The sequence below is a fragment of the Vulpes lagopus genome, chromosome 7, assembly GCF_018345385.1.
Source record: "Vulpes lagopus strain Blue_001 chromosome 7, ASM1834538v1, whole genome shotgun sequence".
NCBI lineage: Eukaryota > Metazoa > Chordata > Mammalia > Carnivora > Canidae > Vulpes > Vulpes lagopus.
In genome coordinates this window covers 18,734,949-18,751,616 of record NC_054830.1, presented here as the reverse complement: position 1 = coordinate 18,751,616, position 16,668 = coordinate 18,734,949, and the positions used below count along the sequence as shown (strand labels likewise).

At 55.9% G+C, this 16,668-nt stretch overlaps 1 protein-coding gene across 3 annotated transcripts; it reads left to right on the top strand.

Annotated features, from left to right (window-relative positions):
- The first annotated feature begins 428 nt into the window (after positions 1 to 428).
- MST1R (macrophage stimulating 1 receptor) lies at positions 429 to 15,431 on the top strand. 3 transcript variants are annotated; one of them, XM_041764410.1, is made up of 20 exons: positions 429 to 3,222; positions 6,097 to 6,285; positions 6,365 to 6,493; positions 6,670 to 6,840; positions 7,600 to 7,760; positions 8,329 to 8,494; positions 8,608 to 8,744; positions 9,170 to 9,331; positions 9,427 to 9,520; positions 9,689 to 9,898; positions 10,001 to 10,147; positions 10,227 to 10,389; positions 10,562 to 10,645; positions 10,721 to 10,948; positions 11,309 to 11,389; positions 11,541 to 11,722; positions 11,837 to 11,946; positions 12,200 to 12,365; positions 12,757 to 12,893; positions 14,867 to 15,431. In XM_041764410.1, the coding sequence occupies exons 1-20, from the start codon at positions 1,984 to 1,986 to the stop codon at positions 15,120 to 15,122; spliced, it is 4,212 nt and encodes a 1,403-aa protein (XP_041620344.1). In that variant the 5' UTR covers positions 429 to 1,983; the 3' UTR covers positions 15,123 to 15,431. The 3 variants fall into 3 exon arrangements, with proteins under 3 accessions (XP_041620344.1, XP_041620345.1, XP_041620343.1); XM_041764411.1 differs by lacking the exon at positions 14,867 to 15,431 and adding an exon at positions 12,540 to 12,623 and having other exon boundaries at positions 10,544 to 10,645; XM_041764409.1 differs by having other exon boundaries at positions 431 to 3,222; positions 10,544 to 10,645.
- The last annotated feature ends 1,237 nt before the right edge of the window (positions 15,432 to 16,668 follow it).

The following is a 16,668-nucleotide window of genomic DNA, read 5'->3' as shown; positions in this document are numbered from 1 at the left end:
TTTTAAGATTGTATTTATTCATGAGAGACGCAGAGAGAAGCAGAGACATAGGTAGAGGGAGAAACAGGCTCCCCATGGAGAGCCCGATGCAGGACTTGATCCCAGGACCCTGGGATCACGATCTGAGCCGAATCAATAGCTCAATCACTGAGCCACCAAGTGCCCTGCATGACTATCTTTAGACAAGTTGACTGTGGAACACAGGAACTGTGCCATGATTTTTTTGTGGGTATTTATTCATTTCCTGGCCAATTCTGGTTAGAGAAGGGAGTGCCTTTTATGTTGCCTGAGGCTTGGAATCCTCCCAACACTGGGTGTGGCTCCCCACTCCTGTTTCCTCTCTCCACCAGGTACTCACTGAGCTCCAGCCTCGAGGGGAGAAGGGAGTCCAGCACTAGGAATGGGGGAAAGGGGGAGTCAGGTATCCAGGGTCAACTGGCCAGGAGAGGGGTATAGCATAGGATCTGTGGAACCCACGAAATGGCTCTGGCATTTACAGGATCAGGAGGGCTTCCTGGAGGAAGTGCTATCTAAGCTTTTAGAGGAGGAAAGGAAAAATGGTGCTCCTGGAAGGAAGAACAAGGAGTATGGTCTTACAGGAGATACAGCTCTAAAAGTCAGGCTGAATGAATCCTGCTGGGCTGAAAGCTCCTCTCTCCCCCACCCTTCTTACCTTCCAAAACCCTAGGACCCACAGTTCACAGGTCTCTTGGACCCCAGCATAGGGCCACCTTATGAAGCTTCCCCTCCCTCCAGGGTCCAGGCCCACTTAGCTGAGGGGGCTGTCAGGCTGATGATGTCTCCCAGTCCCTCTCTAGTATCAGGGAGAACTAGTTATCAAGGTGTAATAGGCAAGGTGTAAGAGGCAAGCAAGGTGGCCTCTCCTTCCTCGATCCCATACACCTCACACACTTTAGAACTCTGGGCAGCCACCTAGTTAGAACTACATCCTCGTTTTGGAGACAGAGGGACCAATGCCCAGCATAGCTTATAGAGCAGGTTAGAGGGCCCCTGTCAAAGCCCATGTTTCTCCCATATGAGCAGCAAAGAAGGCCAGCACTGTGTTTTGTTATCCCCTATCCTGCAACCTCTATCTACTGAGGTAGCAGTGGAAGTACCAGAGCTGAGGTCAGGCCTCCACATAACCTACCACTCTTGACTCTAATGTCCAGCCAGCAGGATAGGCCCCAACTCACAATCCCTACCTTAGGCAGGCAGGGTGCAACGTACCTTCCTCTGACACCATCCTGTCACTCACATCCCAGGGCAGGCCCATGGAAGGATGGCCCCTTCCCACAGAGCAGTACTCTTGGGGGGCCCCATGTCTCCCCTCTGGTCTTCCACACATTCTTGGCCTCTCAGGGGCCTCTGAGCCCTGTTTGGGAACCAGCGTCTGAGTGTGTTGCTAGATACTGATGACAAGGGATGAAATAAGCCAAGAGGTCTTCAAACCCTCACCGGTGCTGAGGTGGCCCCTGATCCCTCTTAATTTCAGTCTAATTGGTCATGGAAGGCAGGAAGGGACGGCTGCGGCCTCCTTGCCTCTTTCCAGGCCACTCCACCCACATTCACCCACATGCCATTGAGAAAAACACGCCCAAGAGGTGTAGGTGACAGGCCTGCCAGGGCCTGGAGAGTTGGGTGGTAGACAGGCCCCACCCACAGCTCCACCCCCACGCCGTGGCCCCGCCAGCCCCGCCCCGCGCCCTCAGCAGCCTTTGCTCTAAGCTCGGGCTTGGAGCTGCAGCTGGGGCAGCAGGTGAGGTGGCCTCCCTCTTCCCTGGCGGGGTGTGAGTGTTCACCTGGTGCCAGGTGCTCAGACTCGAGGGGGGAGGACGTTGGGCATCAAGGTAGCCCCGGGCGGGGCTCAGCTGCCCGAGGGCTCTCAGAACCGGCGGCTCTGGATGAGGATCCCAGTCTAGACCTCGAGTCTGCTCCCAGCCAGGCCCGAACGGGCCCCAGCGGGGCCTCAGCGGGGCCTAGATGGAGCTTCTCCCGCCGCCATCCCAGCCTTCACTGTTGCTGTTGCTGCTGCTGTTGCCGCCGCCGTCGCTGCTGGCCAGAGGGTCCTGGCGGTGCCCACGCACCCCCTATGCCGCCTTGCGCAATTTTGACGTGGAGTACCAGGTGCCCAGCTTCTCTGCCGGAGGTCCGGTACAGGCCGTAACGACCTACGAGGGCGGCGAGGTCGGGAGTGCAGTGTTCGTAGCTATACGCAATCGCCTGTTTGTGCTGGGGCCTGGCCTGCAGCCAGTAGAGAGCCTGGTCACGGGCCCTGTTGGGGACTCCGGCTGCCAGACATGTGCGGCCTGTGGCCCGGGCCCCCACGGCCCACAGGGAGACACAGATGCACGGGTGCTGGTGCTGGAGCCGGCGCTTCCCGCGCTGGTCAGCTGCGGGTCTAGCCTGCACGGCCGCTGCTTCCTGCACGAACTTGAGCCGGGAGGCGCTGCCTTGCGCCTGGCACCTCCGCTCTGCCTCTTCTCCGCCCACCACAACCGACCCGACGAGTGCCCTGACTGTGTGGCCAGCCCCCTGGGCACCCTGGTGACCGTGGTGGAGCAGGGCCATGCCTCCTACTTCTACACGGCATCCTCGCTGGACGCGACGGTGGCCGCGAGATTCAGCCCCCGCTCGGTGTCCATCCGACGCCTCAAGGCCGATGCCTCCGGATTCGCACCCGGCTTTGCAGCGCTGTCGGTGCTGCCCGAGTACCTCACTTCCTACTCCATCGAGTACGTGTACACTTTCCGCGCCGGAGCCTTCGTCTACTTCCTGACCGTGCAGCGGCCCAGCGTGACAGCTGCCCCAGGCGCCTTGCACACGCGCCTGGCACGGCTCAGCGCTGCCGAGCCCGAGCTGGGGGACTACCGGGAGCTGATCCTCGACTGCCGTTTGGAGCCCAAACGCCGGCGCCGGGCAGCGCCCCAGGGAGGACAGTCCTACCCAGTGCTGAGAGCGGCCCACACGGCGCCCGTGGGCAGCCAGTTGGCAGCGGAGCTGAGCATCCCCCAGGGCCAGGAAGTGCTATTCGGAGTCTTCGCAACTAGGAGAGACAGCAGCCCCGGTGTGAATCCCAATTCTGTCGTCTGTGCCTTTCCCCTCGACCTCGTGGACACTCTCATTGAGCAGGGCGTGGAACGCTGTTGTGAGCCTCCTGTCTCCCCCGGCCTGCGGAGAGGCCTCGACTTCTTCCAGTTGCCTAGTTTTTGCCCCAACCCGGTGAGCAGAAAGAAGGGACCCTCACCTGTGAGCAGGTGGCTGAATCCAGTGAGAGGGTCTGGGATGAGAGGAGGAGGGGAGAAGAAGGAACCTCCACGCAGTTCCTTAGTCCTGGGGGCAGCGGGGTGGAGTGGCACAGGGGTGAGGGAATCAGCCAAGCACAGGCTACCTGGGAGGCTCACCTCCCAGCCAGGCTAGCCCCTGTTGCTTCTCCATTTCGTTCTTTCACCCTCTCAGGTACCACCACCTCTGTTTTTTTTAGGTAGTTTCCCAGATTGTGTGAGAACCAGATTGCATCACCACTGTCTCTGGCAGGCACACTGCCAAACTCCAGATAGAAGGGTGGGATCTCCTCCTGCCTGCCCACCACGTAGCCTTGGGGACATACACAGAGAAATAGCCCCTCACACAGGCAGATGCTAACAGTTTCACACAGATGCAGCTGTTCACTAACACAGTTTCATTTTACCTTTGAATGCACTTGTTTTGCTCTGCTTTCTAAAGAGGGGGGTGCAGGAGTTGTCAAAGATTCCCCTACTCCCCCACCCTAATTCAGGGAGCCTCCTGGGCCTTGGAAGTTTGGGGGCTTGTCAGAGAGCCTGCATGGCTTGGGCTTCACTGACACCCTTCACTGTTCCTGATTGTTCTCTATGGGGTGACTGGGGGAGGACCTAGGACATGATGGGAAGGTGGCTTGGCTCTAATAAACTCCAGGAGGCTCACTCCAGTCTTGTGCAAGCAACTATAAACATCTGGGGATGAGTAAAGGCTTAGGAGGGGGTGGTTGGAATTGGTTCACCACAAAGGAGTCTTAGACTTTCTTCTACTATCTTTGAGGCCCGGCTCCAATTCCCCCTCTCACCCCAAGCAGGAGGTCTCTCAGCCCATGCTGAACTGGGGGCTCTTTCTAGCAGACCCTACCCAGGTTCTCTCCAGCCATGGTGTCAAGGAGCTGGAGCAGAGACAAATAGGACATTCTTTAAAATGCTGAGGACAAAACCAAAACTGACCCTTTAGAGCCTAACAGTCCTACCATAGTTTATAAGACATTAAACCAAGGCCATGGGGTGAACAGCATTAGATGAGTGGTCTTTCAGTGAGCTGACTCACAGTCTCTGCTCTCAGAGTCTGTGGTTGCCCTATGGCCCTGGCCCTTCTGGGGTATTCTCCACTGACTTCTTTCTAGCTCTTATTGATGCCTCAGAGGTGGAAGAACTTATACACAGTGAGGAGTAGGGGATCTCCAGCCTCACTCCTTCAGCTGAGTCCCTCTGGGTTGAGGAGACCTTATGGGTGGAAAGACCTTGTCTGTGTCTACCCTCCTCTCCCCCTGGAGAGTCAGAATCTCTCCCTGACTTGGCTAGTGGTCGGTAGGTCAGAAGACATCCTGTGTGAGTTGGCGGTGCCAGGTTTTGGGAGGACTAATCTCAAAATGACCCCCAAGCTGGCCAGGCCCCTGGGAGGTGTGTAAACCAGCCTGTGTGCTGTTTGATGACTGGGCACGGAGCCTCCAGGGCAACACCCACTGTGTGCTTATTGTAGCTGTCCTCAGGTAGCCTGTGGGGCTCTGATCTGGCACCTACCTTCCGTGGGTCCAGGTAGAGTTTAAGTTTGGAGCAGTCACCCTCCTCTGTGGAGCATTGGACTCTAGAGTCAGGTTTTCAGGAGCAATAAGCTCATAGCAAGCCTGGAAACCCAGAGCTAAGGCCCTGGAATCCAGGGGCCAGCATATAGGGGTGTGGCCCCAACTGGGGTAGGGCCTCTTTTCCACCCCTCAGCCTCACCTGCCCCTGAGTCATGCTGAAAACACCTGGCTGGCTTCCGGCTAAGGCCAGGCCCCTTTTCCTGCCTCAGGTGAGGCCAAAGTCCCAGTTCCCACCCACACAGGCTACAGCCCCAGAGTGTGTGGAGCTTCTGGGCTCAGCTCTGCACCCCAGGGCTCCTGATCAGCACTGAGGTCCAAGCACTAGGTTAAGCATACTTGGTTTGATGGGAACCTCAGGACTAGCAAGAGAAGGTCCCAAGCAGCGAGAGCTACTGAGCCCTGCCTGTGCTTTGCACTCAGTTCCAATACTTTGCCTTCTTATCCTGATCTGATTCCCCAGAAGCTTCCATAGTCCTGTCTCGGGGCTTTGAGTGCAGCCGCCAAACACCTTCCTGTTAAGATCAGGGGAGCAGTGTCTCCCCCTTAAATCCCCCTTAAATCCAGGGGGTCTAGCCTTCAGGCCTTGGTTTTTCTCTTTTGTACCCTGAAGGGGATATAGGTAGCAGGTGGTGAGGGCGGGGGTGGGGATGTGGAGAAAAATCTTTGGAGTCTCAGGAAGAAGGACCTGTTACCAGTCCCATGCTGGCCAATTAACTTTGGAGTTTACCTTATGCTAGAGAGGAAACGGAAGCCCCAAAGGGGCACAGGGTTTGCTGAAGTTCAGGGCATAACCAGCAGAGAGCAGAAGACTCTGGTCAAGAGCTCAGATTTCTTACCTTGCTCCTCTCCTGAGTGTCTATAAGGCCTTGGACAATTGACAAAATGCTCTCTGAGCCCATTTCCTTAACTGAAAAACAGGGATGGTGAGAGCACCCACTTTACAGGGCAGTTGTGAGGACAGAATGGGGTTGGGTCTCTGAGAGTCTAAGTCATTATCAGAATGGACATGGCGGGTCAGAGCAAGGCATGGAAGTCAGTCTTCCAGCCTGGACCTTCTTTCTTGGCCTTATTGCCTCTGAGAGACCCGTAGGTGGAAGAGGGCAAGTGGCAGACCTGGGGCCTAGCTAAGCCAGGTAAGGGATGGGGGTTTGGGCTTCTGTGGTCACTGACAGAGTCCCAGGGGCCAATGTGTGGTGATGAGCCCTGACTCCTTCCCTGATCCTCCCCAGCCTGGCCTGGAGGCCCCCAGCCTCAACACCAGCTGCCGTCACTTCCCTCTACTGGTCACTGGCAGCCTATCACGTGTGGACCTCTTCAATGGATTGTTAGGACCAGTGCAAGTCACTGCCCTGCACGTGACACGCCTCAACAATGTCACAGTGGCCCACATGGGCACAGCTGATGGACGCATCCTGCAGGTAGGACTCCTGTCTCCATGTCTCCTTGTCCCTGGGTCCCCATCCCCATTTCCATTTTGCTCACACTAACCTGTCCCAGGTGGAGCTGGCCAGATCTCTCAACTACTTGCTGTTTGTGTCCAACTTCTCACTGGGCAACAATGGGCAGCCCACACAACGAGATGTTAGTCGCCTTGGAGACCACCTGTTCTTTGCTTCTGGGGATCAGGTAAGGTGGGACTGGGGTTAGGCCTGGGGCCAGGGCTGTGGGAGCCTAGCCCCTCCATCCAATCCTGGGAAGCACTGATACACAGGTCTCACCACCCTGATCTACAATAACCAGGGTGTCTGTGGGGCCTAGTTCCCTCTCCAATCACCCCTGAACCACCTGTCTGCCACTGCAAGGTCTTCCAGGTACCTATCCAGGGCCCTGGCTGCCACCACTTCCTCACCTGTGGGAGTTGTCTGCGGGCACAGCGTTTCATGGGCTGTGGCTGGTGTGGGGGCATGTGTGGCCGGCAGAAAGAGTGTCCTGGCTCCTGGCAACAGGATCATTGCCCACCTAAGCTTACTGAGGTAAGGCTTGCTTGGCAGGACACAGGGAAAGGTGGGACAAGCTTGGGCCTGGGGTAGAGTCAGCAGGTATTCTTCTTCTTCTTCTTTTTTTTAATACTATTTCTTTTTGTTTCTTTCTTTTTTTAAAGACATTTATTTGAGAGAGAAAATGAGTGGGGGAGGGACAGAGGGAAAGAATCTTAAAGAGATTCCCCGCTGAGGGTGGAGCCCAACATGGGGTTCCATCTTACAACCTGAGATCCTGACCTGAGCTGAAATCAAAAGTCCGATGCAGGGATCCCTGGGTGGCGCAGCGGTTTGGCGCCTGCCTTTGGCCCAGGGCGCGATCCTGGAGACTCGGGATCGAATCCCACGTCAGGCTCCCGGTGCATAGAGCCTGCTTCTCCCTCTGCCCGTGTCTCTGCCTCTCTCTCTCTCTCACTGTGTGCCTATCATAAATAAATAAAATTAAATTAAAAAAAAAAACAAAAAACAAAAGTCCGATGCTTAACCAACTGAACTACCCAGGTGCGGGGTCAGCATGTCTTGACCATGATCCTTAGGCCTGGAATGTTCTCAGTATCAACAAGAAAGGTATTCTTGGCAGAGAGGATGGCACATGGAAAGACTTGGAGGCAGAAAAGTGCCCGAGCGAGGACTAGCCAGTGATCTAGGAGACTGAGGGAGGGCAGGCAAGGGGCACAGCAGAAAACTCTGGGAAAAGCAGATAGCTGAGAGCCCTGACCCACACAGGGACTCAGGTTCTCTTCCCCTCTTCAGTTCTACCCTCAGAGTGGACCCCTAAGGGGCAGCACAAGGTTGACCCTGTGTGGCTCCAACTTCCACCTGCGTCCTGCTGATCTGGTGCATGAGGGCACGCATCATGTCACCGTGGGCCAAAGTCCCTGCCGACTGCTGCCCAAGGACAGTTCAAACCTCAGGTATAACCTAGTCTCTGCCCTTCCTATCCTTGACAGGGATAACCAAACAGCCCTTGCCCTGTGAGACCCTGTCTTCTGCTTACTGGGGACAAGGAGATATGAGGCGAGCTGAAGTGGCTCTAGCTGCTTGATGTTTGACTGCTTGATGTTTGAGGAGACATCTCTGTCCCTTCCTTTTTTTTTTTTTTTAAGATTTTATTTATTTATTCATGAGAGAGAGAGAGAGAGAGAGGCAGATGGAGAAGCAGGTTCCATGCAGGAAGCCTGATGTGGGACTCAATCTCAGGTCTCCAGGATCACATCCTGGGCTGAAGGCGGCGCTAAACGGCTGAGCCACCCGGGCAGCCCTCCCTGTCCCTTCCTGAGCCTGCGTATGCCTTACCTATCTGTTGAGTCATGAAACTGGGCAAGGCTAGTAGGCCCTGCCTCACCAGATCCTGCCTACCCTGGAGGAAGGGATGAGTGAAGAGATGCCATTTTAGGCTCAGAGGAGACCTGTGATATGTGGTGGGCAGGTAGCCAAGCCTGTGTGACCCCTGGCTGACCTTGGCTTCCCCTGGTATTCTAGCCCAGTGCCCCAGAAAGACTTTGTAGAGGAGCTTGAGTGTGAGCTACAGCCCTCGGGAAAGCAGCCAGCAGGGCCCGCCAATGTCAGCCTCACTGTGACCAACGTGCCTCTAGGCAAGCTCTTCCGGGTAGACGGCACCTCCATGCTGCAAGGCTTCTCTTTCATGGTGAGGCTACCTTGCCTTGTCTATGCCCTTGGTCAACTGGGCAATATGGGTGGGGAAGGACTTAGAGTGGAAGGCCTCTTATGCCAACCTAAGCCACCTCCATACCCTCTTAGGAGCCGGTGCTGACAGCAGTAAAACCCCACTTTGGCCCACGGGCAGGGGGTACCCGCCTCACCCTTGAAGGCAAGGGCCTATCCTTAGGCACCAGTCAGACTGTGCTGGTCAATGGGACTGAGTGCCCACTGAAACAGTAAGTGACAACAGGCAAGGGGATGGGAGACTACAGGGCCCTCTCCAGGTGGGAGTTGGATCCTGCCAGGGCAGAGAGAGGAGAGCTGGCACATGGTCAGTATAGGGAGTGGGTCCAGGAAGAAGATCTGTTGCCCGCCCTGGTGGGCAGCCCAGAGCTGGTTTAGGGATGGTGAGAGAGCCCATCACAGAGTTTATTAGCTCCAACCAAGGCCCTGGGGAACCTATTCCTGCCCTGCCTTCTTGGAAGACTTAATGGCTCTATCTTCAAACAGACCCATTGAGTATAGGCAGATTGGGGAGATAAGATAACCAACAGAGGAACTGAGAGGGATTGGCAGACCCTTGGAAAAGATAGATCTGGCCATCACACGGAGGGTGATCCTGAGCCCAATCCCCCTCTCCACCTCCCACTCTGGTCTGCAGGGTCAGTGAGCGGCAGCTTTTATGTACCACGCCCCCTGGGGCTGCTACGGCCATCGTTCCCATCCACCTGCAGGTAGGGGGTGCTGTGGTGCCTGGCTTCTGGAACTTTCACTACCGGGAAGACCCCATTGTGCTGGGCATCAGCCCCAACTGTGGCTATATGTAAGTGCCGCCTCCTTGTCCACTCTGGTCTCCTAGGAATGAGGGAACCAGCTTGAGAGAGCACCCTAAGCCCACCACACTGCTCTCCTCCACAGTGGCTCCCATGTCACCATCCATGGCCAGCATCTGACTTCAGCATGGCACCTAGTGCTGTCATTCCATGATGGACTTAGGGTAGTGGAAAACAGGGTGAGCTGGCACTGGCAGCTGCCAAGTGGGCATTAGCGGGGTGGGGGGAAAGACGGGATCAGTCCCCTGAGTTCCAGTTCGACCCCATGCAGGGCTGAGGAGGGGAGGGGTGAGGAGGTGGTTGTAGGTGGAATGCCTGGCTAACCACTCTTACATGGGCCCTGGCAGTGTAAGGGGCTGTCCCCGGAGCAGCACCAGTGCCGCCTGCCTGATTATGTGGTCCGAAGCCCCCAGAGGTGGGTGATAGGGAACCTGAGTGCCTGGGGGGATGGAGCTGCTGGCTTCACACTGCCTGGTTTTCGCTTCCTGCCCCCACCCCATCCACCCAGCACTGACCTAGCCCCGCTGAAGCCTGAGGAGCATGCCATTAAGTTTGAGGTAAGTATGGGGGATGGAGGGTAGGGACAGTGGAGGGTTAGGGCTGAAGCCTTGCCCAGACGAGATGTGGGCACTGGCCAGTCCTTATGACTGTCTCTGCAGTATATTGGGCTGGGTGCTGTGGCTGATTGTATAGACATGAATGTGACCGTGGATGGTAAGGTCTGCCAGCATGAACTCCGGGGGGATGTGGTCATCTGCCCTCTGCCCCCCTCCCTGGAACTTGACAAGGAATCACTACCACTGCAGGTAGGCAGCTCAGATGGCTCTCCATGGGAGACATGGGCCAGGGCTTGCAGGCTGGGCCTGAGTTGCTACCTGCCCCCAGGTCTGCGTGGATGATAAATGTCACATCCTGGGGAGGGTGGTACGGCCAAGCCGAGAGCGGGTCCCACAGAGGCTACTCCTTGGTGTCCTGCTGGCCCTGCTCATGCTTGTAGCTGTGCTGGCCACTGTGCTGATCTTCAACTACCGGCGGAGGAGACAGCTAGGTGAGCTCTCATCACCTATACCCCCAAACTCAGCCTATACCCCCAAACCATGATATCTCCAAGTCCCTATATCTTCCTTCTGCCCTGGCCTTGGAGGTCTGCCCAAACCTCTAGGAGCTTGGAGAGGCTGACCATCAAGGACCTCTTTCCACAGTCCTCTCTCTAAACTCAGATGACCTGGCATCCTTGGGCCAGACGACTGGAGCTGTGCCCTTGCCTGTGCTCTGCTCAGGCTCTGACTACAGAAGTGGCCAAGGTAAGGCGGGGGAAGTGCTGAAAGCTGGAGCCACACACTCTGCTCCACAGACCCCTCACTCCCTCTCTTCCATAGCCACCCCTGCCGCCGCCGATGGTCTGCATGGTCTGGATGGTCTGGATTCTACTACTTGGGGCCACAAAGCATCCTCCTCAGACAGTGGGGATGGGTCCTGTGTCCCACTGCTGCGGACAGCGTCCATCCAGCTTGGGGACTTGGACTCTGCACTCCTGGCCGAGGTCAAGGATGTGCTGATCCCCCACGAGCAGGTGGTCACCCACAGTGACCGAGTCATTGGCAAAGGTGTGGGGGCCAAGGCAGGTGGAACTGGGGCACAGATGGAGTTCTGAGGTGGCGTGGGCTCAAGGGACATTTGGGCAGGACTCTGCTCTGGCCTTCTCACCAACCTTTGTGATCTTGGGAATACCACATAACCTCTCTGAGCCTCCATTTGCTCATCTGTGGAATAGGAATTCATCTGTCTTCAGTGGACTCTGCTACAGATTAAGTGGGCATGGGAGGGTGCAGGCTCTATCACCAGGTGGCTGATGTTTGTTTTTAATATCAGATTGGCCAGGTGGTGCTCTGGGGTTTGCTTGCCAGTGAGAGGGTGTGGCGTGCACCCTGGGCATTGGGGGTCCCTTACCATTTCTCCTTCACCAGGCCACTTTGGAGTTGTCTATCATGGAGAATACATAGACGAGGACCAGAATCGAATCCACTGTGCTGTAAAGTCACTGAGTCGTAAGTGGGGAAGAGGCCAGGAGGTTCCCCGTCTGTGCTGTGCTACAGCCTTGCTGAGTGACCTCAAGCAGGAGACCTTTCTCCTTTATTTCCCCATCTGAGCCTTGCAGAGGGTCTCCCTGGTCTGAGCCTGACTCAACCCATTCTGCAGGCATTACAGAGGTGCAGGAGGCAGAGGCCTTCCTGCGCGAGGGGTTGCTCATGCGTGGTCTGCACCACCCAAACGTACTGGCTCTCATTGGTATCGTGCTGCCACCTGAAGGCCTGCCCCGTGTGCTGCTGCCCTATATGCGCCATGGAGACCTGCTTCGGTTCATCCGCTCACCCCAGCGGGTCGGTACTCAGGTGGCTCTGGGCAGGGTGGGGTGGGGGGACATCAGGAGACTTGGGCAACAGTTGGGGATGCATTGCTATGCCCTTGCTTACCAAGCCCCCTGTGGCCCCCAGAATCCCACAGTGAAGGACCTCATCAGCTTCGGCCTTCAGGTAGCCCGTGGCATGGAGTACTTGGCAGAGCAGAAGTTTGTGCACAGGGACCTGGCTGCTCGGAACTGCATGTGAGGGGCCAGAGCATTTGGGGTGAAGCAAGGGGGCAGGGCACCAGGGTGTGCTACTGTGTAAGGACACCTCAGGGCAGGGCCCACACTCTGGCCCTTGTTGTGCCATCCTGGGCATGTCCTCACTTTTCTGGCCCTCAGATTCCCTGTCTGCCCAGATTGTGGCTCTGAAGCCCTATGACATCCTGGAACTAATGGGTTCGTGGCCTGGTGGGGGCCAGTCCTAAGTGTGATTCCTTCCCCGCCCCCCCAGGCTGGACGAATCATTCACAGTTAAGGTGGCTGACTTTGGCCTGGCTCGTGATATCCTGGACAAGGAATACTACAGTGTTCGACAGCACCGCCACGCTCGCCTCCCTGTCAAATGGATGGCACTGGAGAGCCTGCAGACCTACAGATTCACCACCAAGTCTGACGTGGTGAGGCCCCACCTGCCCCAGAGGCCACATGGCCTTGGTGTCCCAGGAGAGCACTTGGCTTTGCCCATTCAGCTCTAGCTGATGATCTGGGTCCAGGGAATCCCCAAACTGAGTGGCGTCCACAGCCCATTTGCCTGCCTCTGGAGCAGGTCTGAAATGGACTCCTCTTGCCAGGGCAAGGAGGGTGCTGTGAGCTCATCGGCTCCTTGCAGATGATACAAGGCCTGCCCCAGCCCAACTCCACACAGGGTCCCAATGGTGAGAAGAGACTGAGGGAAAATGTGAGGTATTGAGGAGGGGGCTCTGATAGATTTCCAGCTAGAGGACCTTGGGAAGCCCTCCTGCCTCCAAATTTGAGGTAAAAGTTGAATCTCCTCTTCTCTTCCCACAGTGGTCGTTTGGTGTGTTGCTATGGGAGCTGCTGACACGGGGTGCCCCACCATATCCCCACATTGACCCTTTTGACCTCATTCAATTCCTGGCCCAGGGTCGGCGCCTGCCCCAGCCTGAATATTGTCCCAATTCTCTGTGAGTATGTGGAAGTGGTGGTGGGAGGGAGCCTGGGCCCCAGAGGCAAGGAAGGAGCAGGAGACAGAGCTCTTGCCTGGCCCTCTGACCGGTCCTCTAGTTGACCTGGAAAGGGACCCTCTCTGGGCCTCAGTTTCCTGGTCTATGGACTGATTCCACCCCCATTTGGGGCTGAGTGCTGGGAGGATATCATGGTTGCCATGGTAACAGTACTCCCCACTCAGAGTCTGGGTTGAGGCCAGTGATTTGATTTCTCAGCACTCCTCTCACCCCACCCCCGCCAAGGGGGCCTGTTTTCCATCTTTTCCATTCACTTAACCTCAAGGAAAGGTTCCATTAGCTCCCACACTAGCCCCACCACATCTCCAGATCAAAATTTTTCCCTACTGAATATAGTTTCAGATTCCCTGTTCCTAAGGCATGGTGGCAGCTATGTTCACCATGCCTGCCCAGTGGGCCTGTGTGAGCGTTCAGCTTCAGAAGCAGTACGTGTGCCTCAGCTGAGCCCAGGTCTTTGTGGTTAGAACAGGAAGAACCAGGTCACAGGTAAAGGTGGTTGATGACTTCTGTCTCAGGCTGTGCTCCAAAAGAGTTTGAGTAACCTCCAGCCCTGCCTGCCTTGGGTTTAATCTTTATTATTCGTTTCACTAGTACATCTACTTTGAAGTAAGGGAAATCATCTTTACTGCCCATCTGCCCCTGGGTAAATCATCTTTACTGCCCATCTGCTCCTGGGTCAGGTTCCCTGACAGAGACTTGGAGCTGGGGATATATGTACAGGGGGTTTATTGGTAGATTGGGGGCCAGGGTAGCAGGAGTGGGCTAGGGGAAAAGCTGGGCTGCTGTGTAGAGGCAGCAGAGGCTGTAGCCCATCCCATAGGGGCTACTTGATCTGGAATGGCTCCTCAGGGTTTGTTTGTTTGTTTTTTAAGATTTAGTTTATTTATTCATGAGAGACACAGAGAGACAGGCAGAGACATAGGCAGAGGGAGAAGCAGGCTCCCCATAGGGAGCCTGAGGCAGGGCTCAATCCCAGGACCCCGGATCATGACCTGAGACAAAGACAGATGCTCAACCACTGAGCCACCCAGGTGCCCCAGCTCTTCGGAATTTTACAAAATTTAGATCAAGGGGCCAGGTCCTTGTACTAGACATTAATAAGTCACTGGTCACAGTGAGAGCTTGGGGAAGGCAGCTATTTTTTGCCGAGACACTTCCTAAGAAGGCTTCAGGCAAGAGCTGGCAGCAGCCACTGGGGAATTAAGGGGGATCTGGGTAGACCAGCACAGCATCCATTAGACCAGGCCAAATCTTTTCTCCTCTTGAGGCCTTAGTTTCCTCATCTGTAAAGTTGGGATGATGACAGTACCATCCTTAGAGACTCCGACAATTGGGAGATAATTTTGTGTAGGACACTTAGTATCATTTAAGGCTGGGATGGCATTTCCAAGATAAAGAGGCAGCCAAACCCAGAGAAACACTGCTTGGGAATCACACGGCCACTTGCTCTACCTCCTATGTCTGTGTCTAGGGACTTTTAATCCCCATTTCACCGGACACAGGCTTCCTTCCTAAAAGACAGAAGATATAACTGTGATAGCTCCGGAGGTGTGCCCTAAGCTAAGCGCTTCCCAGGCATCCTTCCACTGTCTGCCCAACAGCTCTGTGATCAGGGGAGAATCCAGAGACACGGAGAACTTAAGGAACCCAAGGTCCATCATTCTGGTCACAGGGTACAGGAGTCCAAGCTCAATCTTTGGGGCAATCGGACCTCTGCCAGGGTGGGGAGGCAGGACTGGGATAGCAGTCACAATGCTGGGAAGAGCTGTCCCTGACTGGGCAACACTGTGCTCTAGGCCCTGTCACCTGTCCTTGTCCCTGCATGGCCTGCCACAGGATTAACAGCAGGTGGGCAGCCTAGAATCTCTGACTGGGGGGTGCTCCCAGCCTCCGACATTCTCCTCTTCTCACAGGTATATGGTGATGCAACGCTGCTGGGCTGTGGACCCCGCGGTGAGACCCACCTTCACGGCACTGGTGGAAGAAGTAGAGCACGTGGCGGCCAGGCTGCTTGGGGACCACTATGTGCAGCTGCCGGCAGCCTATGTAAACCTGGGCTCTGGTGCCTTGGAGGAGTCAAACAAGCCCCCAGAGCAGTCGCAGACCACACCTGTGCACAGGAACACGGGTCGACTCCGGCCTTTCTCAGAGCCATCACAACCCACGTGACCTCAGCTGTGGGCAGGCCTCCAGGGATTGGACTGTCTAGCAGCCAGGGAGTTAATCCCAAACTGCCTCTGGGCCAGGCTAGGCCCCAGGGCAGCCCAGGCTGGCCTCTGTCCTGTCCCTCCCCCTGAACTTTCTGGGGCGACAGGAGGGAGCAGGGCCCCATGGCCCCTCACTCCACAGAGGGAACAGTGGGGTGATCCTCAATGTGATGAGTATTTATGAGGTACCTGGTGTGTGCCTGACCTGCTGGGCACAGGAGACTCAGCAGTGACCGGCACTGGCCCTTGAAATAGTAAATGAACACCCGAATATTCAAGTGCAAATCGTGGTCAATGCTATGAAAGAAAGGCTGCTGTGAGGGAATGGAGGGCAGCTTTAGAGAGAGAATAAAGGTGAGGGAAGCCTCCCTAGGAGGTGACATTTCTGCTAAGTCCCCATCAGGTGGGAACTGTGCCAGAAGCAGAGGGGGGAAGAGAGTTTTGGGCAAAGTGAGCAGCACATACAAAGACTCTGAGGCTTTGTAGGGTCAGCACAAAGGCTCTAGAGAATAGGAGGGTTAGGGTGAGGCCCCGATCCAGGTTACAGGGTCCTGGGGACTTCTTGATGGAACCAAGAAGGGTGGGTTGGGTACCCAGGCGTGCAGCAGCCAGAATGGCTTCTCCCATCACCCAGCCCGCATCTGGCCCTCTCTAGCCTGTTCCCAGGGATCCCTGCTCCACCTGCAGCTCCCTCTCGCACTGCAGGGCATGGAGACCAGCTCCGCCCTCAACCATGCCCTTACCAAATCCTGCCAGAATTCCCCTTGCTGCCTTGAGAGAGATGAGCCAGCAGCAAGGCCTCAGCTCCACACTTTCAAGGCACCAGCTTCAAGATGTTGGACTGCCCAGGCTATTTATACCCCTCAAGGCCACTGCACAATAGCCACTAGATGGGCAGACTCCACTGGGGAGTGAGGACAGTTTCCTCCATATTGCTCCTCCCCCACACCCTGGATCCTAAAGGGGGCAGCTGGGATGCCAGTAACTGGGTCTGGGGCCTGCATCGTGGTGGTTCCTCTCTCTTTTTCAGGACCCCTGTGGCTTCCATCCCTCCAGTCTGGGAGACCCCAGCTCACCCTAAGGGGAACAACCTCCCTCTCCTGTGAGTTCCCAGCTCCTTTCCCTGTTACACAAGGACTCCTGGGTTTGGAGCAAGAGCTCTCTGGTAAATAGTGGGGTTTCCTTGGGACTGGAGCTGCCCAGCTGTTTTCTACCTATACTGCTGCTTACTCTGTCCCCTCAGACCAAAGGGGCCCTGCCATGGGGAGCCTAAGGACCCTAAGGACATGTGGGTAAACTTAAAAGGGGGATCTTCTGCTCAAGTGCAGGGTTCTGAAGATCAGGGATCTATGATCTGGAGAGGTAGAGATGGACTCTGCCTATTTACTACTGTACCTCTGAGCCCCACTTAGGCATAGAGGCAGTTTTGTAGCCTTGCACACTCAGCTGGAGACCCTTGGTGTGTGCGTGTGTGTGTGTGTGTGTGTGTGTGTGTGTGTGTAGGGGAG

Coding starts and splice junctions, on each gene's coding strand:
- MST1R (XM_041764409.1), top strand. CDS start 1,984: ATGGAGCTTCTCCCGCCGCCATCCCAGCCTTCACTGTTGCTGTTGCTG. Junction 3,223..6,096: donor CTAGTTTTTGCCCCAACCCG/GTGAGCAGAAAG, acceptor GATCCTCCCCAG/CCTGGCCTGGAGGCCCCCAG. Junction 7,761..8,328: donor AAGGACAGTTCAAACCTCAG/GTATAACCTAGT, acceptor CTGGTATTCTAG/CCCAGTGCCCCAGAAAGACT.